This window comes from Trachemys scripta, chromosome 1 (genome assembly GCF_013100865.1).
Source record: "Trachemys scripta elegans isolate TJP31775 chromosome 1, CAS_Tse_1.0, whole genome shotgun sequence".
Taxonomy (NCBI): Eukaryota; Metazoa; Chordata; order Testudines; family Emydidae; genus Trachemys; species Trachemys scripta.
Genome location: NC_048298.1, coordinates 149534249 through 149539935, shown reverse-complemented (window position 1 = coordinate 149539935; position 5687 = coordinate 149534249). Strand labels below are relative to the sequence as shown.

Below are 5687 nucleotides of genomic sequence, written 5' to 3'. Positions count from 1 at the left end.
GACCCCGATCCACAAATATTTTCCCATTACTCGTATTGAGGTGCCAAATTCCCAATGAAATCCATACTTTGAGGACAAGGGCTTTGCTTTTGTTTAAAACGCAATCTCCATCAAGAAATAATTTTGACAGAATTACAGGACCTTAATCAAGTCACTTTACAAATCCCTCTGTCTCAGTTTCCCTCACTGTCTGTCAAATGAGATAATGATACTTATCCTCTGGTTGTAAACCGCTTTGAGCTTATAAGTGACAACAGAGGTAAATAGTACTATGATGTGCTTATTAATTGGGTCTTGTTTTTAAATGAACTCTTTGCTTTTTCCACATGTGAGAGAAGAAAAGATAATAGATAATGTTTTCACCCCTCCGCTCATAGAGAAATGAAATGAAATTAAATGAAAACTGACTTTTCATTAGAAATACAAAAATACATAGTGTAAGAAGAGGAGAATATAGCTGCTGTTTGCATAGGTGCTCAGTGGGAATGGGGGGTAGGGTATGAAGCAAACACTAGCTAAAGGCTCAGGATCTAGTCTCAGCTGGACTGACCCTTTATTACCAAATCCCACTCCGAGCAGGACTTGGGACTCTGCACCTCCTGCCCATCCCACTCATCTGACCCTTGTTGTGAAAGAGCCAATGTGAAGCCAAGCATGACCTCTGACCCACTTGCTATCTCTATATTAACTTTGTGTAAGTGCTTGTGTTTCAGGCACACTTCTACCCCTGCCTCTGCCAGTGAGAGAGAGAGCGAGGTAAGAGCAACATTCCATCTGCTGTTTCCAGCTGTGCGAAGCTTGTAACTGATTGGTGTCTATATGGAATGTACAGGAGGGAGTAGAACAGGGAGGCTGTTTCTACCTCATTTCTTCTTACAGACCAAGGGCTGGATTCACTCAGGTTGGTAGCCCACCACCCCAAGGCAGTAATGCTCCCTGGGATGGGGGTGCATTGGCAAAAACCATCTGCAATCCCTGTTCCCACTAGGGACCTGGAGTCAGCTGGCACATTTCCAAAAGCTGGGTAGTGCCAATGCAGGAAGAGGTGTGCTGATTCAGTGCTTTTCCCAAGCAGCCTCCACCAGCGGAGCTCTAGGCTTTAAAGAGGAGAGATTCCCTACCCCTTCATGACCACATGGATGCATATTCTACCTTAGGTCCGTAGGAGTGAATGTGGCTCCAGGACTAACAGAGAGGAAGCTACCTAAGCAATAGCTGTCAAAGTGATAGCTAGTAACCAGCAGCTGTCTGGTTGCCATCGGCAGCATAGCTTCTAATGTGGACTAGGAAGGTGCTGTGGAGAGAAGCAGCCTTAGGTATGCAAGCTAACGGTGAGAATCCGCTGGTAGCCACCTGGTGTTAGGTTAGCAAAACCCTCAGACTTGGCAGCCCAGCAGCCTTCCCTGCCATGGGAAGTCCTAGCACTGAAATGATTTGATTTGACTAGAGATGTTGTAACTTAATTTAAATCAAAGCATGTTAACTTTCGAGTTATCTTCCAGCATGTGCCCTTTGAAATCCACTGTGTTTTAAAAGCTTATTTAATTTTACCCCCATGGCTTGGCCTCATATTAACTTTTCACTTGACCAAGCAGAAAATAATGTCCAGAGAAAGAAGCTTGGATGAGAACAAAGCAGGATTTGTGCTTAGAGCGTTAACTGCATAAACAATGTTTTTGCTCTTAATTATCCCCAGCATGAACATGCCAAGAGAAACTCTTGGACGCCCAGGCAGGTCATTTCTCAACCATAGGAATACAAATAACAGATCAGTTCAGGCCATCTGGTTCAGTATCCTATGGCCAACAGTAGACAGGACCAGATGTTTTAGAGGAAGGTGCAGGAATATAGTGTACAATTTAAGAAGCAACCTGCCCATGGGGGAAGTGTCTTTCTGACCCCTGTGTCAGGTTAGTGGTTGGCTTTACCGTGAAGCATGTGAATTAACTCTTATATAGGATAAAGCATTTTTGCTTTAACATAGCTAATGTACGCTTGGATGTTCTTACTAATTATGCATATTCATGGTACCACACTGGTGAAATAACACTGTATTAGCTTTTTGCATTGGATGTCCTCATCTTTTAAGGAGGTAAAGGATATAATGCAAGAATGATCTTGATGTCTCTCTTTGACTTGTTGCCTGTTGTTAATTCAGGGTACACTGTTCTTCTCTAGTCAGTATCAAAGTGTTTAATTGTGCCTCCAGCTGGTTTCTGAGGGTACTGCATTGAGCTTGTGCTGCAAACCATGCTTCAGTCCAGGGCTTTGGCGGTGGCTCTGATTCTGCTCCTCGGCACCAGTCTCTCTGGTAAGTCTTAAAACCCTTCAGGCTGGCGGGGATATTCCTCAGCTTTATATGCACTTAACCTGCTTTGCACAAGTCTATCCCAGCCATGAACTAGGATTAGGTAGAGAGTAGAGTGCATGAATTTTCATTGTGACTGGGAGTGTGAAGCCAGTTACTAGCACATCCTCCCACACACACGGCTTAGTGGGGAGTATCTTAGCATTGTGTTCTGCTGTCTAAGTCCCACTGCATTCACAGGTATGAGAATGCTGGCTGTGCTGTTTAAGTTTCTGCAACATGTAGAGACTGAAGGTTTGTAGCCTAGAACCAGTGTTCTAGAGCAGGGGCGGGCAAACTTTTTGGCCTGAGGGCCGCATCGGGTTTCGGAAATTGTATGGCAGGCCGGTTGGGGAGGGGGTCGTGGCCCGGCCCCCACCTCCTATCTGCCCCCCCAGGACTCCTGCCTCATCCAACCCCCCCGTTCCCTGATGCCCCACCCCCAGGAACCCTTCCCCATCCACACACCCCCGCTCCCTGTCCCCTGACCGCCCCCGGATCCCCACCACCCCATCCAACCCCTCCTCTCATTTCTGATGGCTCCCCCGGGACCCCTGCCCCATCCAACCACCCCTTCTCCCTGTCCCCTGACTGCCCCAAGAACTCCTGCCCCTTGCCACCCCATCCAACCCCCCCTCCTTCCTGACTTCCCTCCCAGGACCCCTGCCCCCATTCAACCTCCTGTTCTTCCCCCCCCCCCGAGCCCTATCCACACCCCAGTCCCCTGCCCACCACCCCAAACTCCCCTGCCCTCTATCCAACCCCCCCCCCGCTCCGTGCCCCCTTACCGCGCTGCCTGGAGCACTGGCAGTGCTACAGCCGCGTCGCCCAGCTGGAGATGGGCCACTCCACCACCATGCAGCACAGAGCACTGGGTCAGGCCGGGCTCTGCAGCTGCGCTGCCCCAGGAGCTCACAGCTCCACTTCCCAGAGCACTGCGCCGGCGGCGGAGCGAGCAAGCTGAGGCTGCAAGGGAGGGGAGACAGCAGGGGAGGGGCTGGGAACTAGCTCCCAGGCCAGGAGCTCAGGGACTGGGCAGGATGTAGTTTGCCGTAGTTTGCCCACTTCTGTTCTAGTGTGTGGATCCTACACTTGGACACTGGCCTTTGAATTCTGGGGAGACTTTGAATCCTGCTACAGTCTTCCAGCTGGTCTCTTTCCACTGCACCTCTTGGGAGAGCTCAGTGCTATCATGGAAAATGGTCATTAAAGATGATTAATATTCTCTTCCTCCTCCCCAGAAGTGGGTGCTAAGGCAATCTCAAAGAGACACGTCCGTCGTGACTGGCTGATCATACCGGATTCAATTGCATTTTACATGTACGAATCTGTGAACAAAGTGTCCCCTAAAGCTGGTCAGTTCTTGGCAGAAGCTGTTCAGACTCCAGTAATCCTTGAGATCAGGTATGAAAAGGTTTCCTCTATTCCTGGGGTGGCTTGTGAGGAAATGGGGAGGATTAACTACATTTCCATACAGAGAGATCTTTGGGATAACAAAAAGAACCACCCATCATAGAGTAAACATTATGAAACCCATGTACCAAAGCATATTTCTCCTCCCCCCCGCCCCCCCCCCTTGGTCAGTCCTTCCTACTTAGACCAAGAAATGTAATCAAGTGCTTAAAGCAGAAGAAACGGAATCAGAAAATCTCTGTTCTAAGAGTGACTCTAGAACAGAGGTGGGCAAACTATGGCCCGCAAGCTACATCCGGCCCGCAGGACCGTCCTGCCCGGCCCCAGAGCTCCTGGCCCAGGAGGCTGGCCCCTGGCCCCTCCTCTGCTGTCCCCCCTCCTCTGCAGCCTCAGCTGCTCGCTCCCCACCGGCGCAATGCTCTGGGCAGCAGGGCTGTGAGCTCCTGGGGCAGCGCAGCTGCAGAGCCTGGCCTGACCCGGTGCTCTGAGATGCGTGATGGCGGCAGTGGCGGCGTGGCCTGTCTCCAGCTGGGCAGCACGGCTGTAGTGCCACCAGTCACCGGTGCTCCAGGCAGCGCGGTAAGGGGGCACAGAGCAGGGGGGGCTGGATAGAGGCCAGGAGAGTTCGGGGTGGTGGTCAGGGGGCAGGGGTGTAGATGGGGGTCGGGGGCGGAACAGGGGGTTGAATGGGGACAGGGGTCCTGGAGGGGCAGTCAGGAAGGAGGAGGGGGGTTGGATGGGGCAGGGATTCCCGGGGGACAGTCAAGAATAAGAGGAAGAGTTGGATGGGGTAGTGGGTGGCAGTCAGGGGTGGGGGTCCGGGGGTGGTCAAGGGACAGGGAGCAGGAGTGTGTGGATGGGGCAGGGGTTCCGGGGGGGGGCATCAGGGAAAAGGGGGTGTTGGATGGGACAGGAGTCCCGGGGGGCGGGGGGCAGATAGGAGGTGGGGGCCAGGCCACGACCCCCTCCCCTAACCGGCCCTCCATACAATTTCTGAAACCCGATGCAGTCCTCAGGCCAAAAAGTTTGCCTGCCCCTGCTCTAGAACTAACCTTGTTATCTCTCCTTCCCCCTGGAAAATTTTGACTTTTTGTCAAAATGAGAAAAATCAGGGGGTTGGGCAGAATTTTTCAGTTTTCAAATGAAAAATTGAAATTTTTGACAAGGAAAGCAGGGGTGGTTCCGGTGGTAAATATCTCTTCCCCAGGTAACGGATGATGGCAGGCAGAAACAAGAAGTGTGCACACCTGGGGGATACACAGTTCCATATTGCTACTCACAGCCACACACCTACCTTGCCTCCTGAGTTGAATCCCTATAGGGCAGTTCAAGAGTCCCACAGCCATATTAATGGACTCATTTGCCAGGACTAATTTGTCCCACAGGCAAATATATGAGAGTGGCAGCCCTATGAAAATAGAAACAGCGGGTACCCCACCCAGACATGTACCTTACTGATGTGTTACTGTCTCCTACAGGAACTTCCTGATGAAGGAGACCTCTAAAATCAGTGTGCTGGCAGAACAGCTGATGGAAAAATTAACAGGTCTGTGGAAGAAGAAAGAGGAAGCCCCAGCCCAGCAGTAGAATTGAGACAAGTCACAAGGCCGCTTGACATAAGTAATTAGAATGTGCAGTGTTCCCTCTCCTTATGGACTGAGATCAGCTACTACCATAGAATTGTTGTCCCTGATGATGTCACTAGAAGGGGTGGGAATACCATCTTCAAAGATTGGAGAACCTGTCTCCCTGGGCAGGGAGGGGGAGAGGGAGGAAAGGCACTATCAAAGTAGCTGCTGGATGTGGGAAAGGGAATAGAAGGAAGACAGATTCTGTAGTTGAATCTTGAAAGCCAATTTCTCCTTCAACAATTGGGTCACTTGACCTTCCACCTCACCCCAATAAAGTTTTGGATGTGTTTATAGTT

General features: G+C 50.7%; 1 protein-coding gene across 6 annotated transcripts; it reads left to right on the top strand.

Moving 5' to 3' along the window:
• The first annotated feature begins 659 nt into the window (after positions 1-659).
• On the top strand, positions 660-5687 carry LOC117887063 (apovitellenin-1-like). 6 transcript variants are annotated; one of them, XM_034789331.1, is made up of 4 exons: positions 660-756; positions 2210-2311; positions 3592-3751; positions 5239-5687. In XM_034789331.1, exons 2-4 carry the CDS (start codon positions 2251-2253, stop codon positions 5345-5347), a joined length of 330 nt encoding a protein of 109 aa, XP_034645222.1. In that variant the 5' UTR covers positions 660-756; positions 2210-2250; the 3' UTR covers positions 5348-5687. The 6 variants fall into 6 exon arrangements, with proteins under 6 accessions (XP_034645222.1, XP_034645196.1, XP_034645216.1 ...); XM_034789305.1 differs by having other exon boundaries at positions 3589-3751; XM_034789325.1 differs by having other exon boundaries at positions 700-756; positions 2179-2311.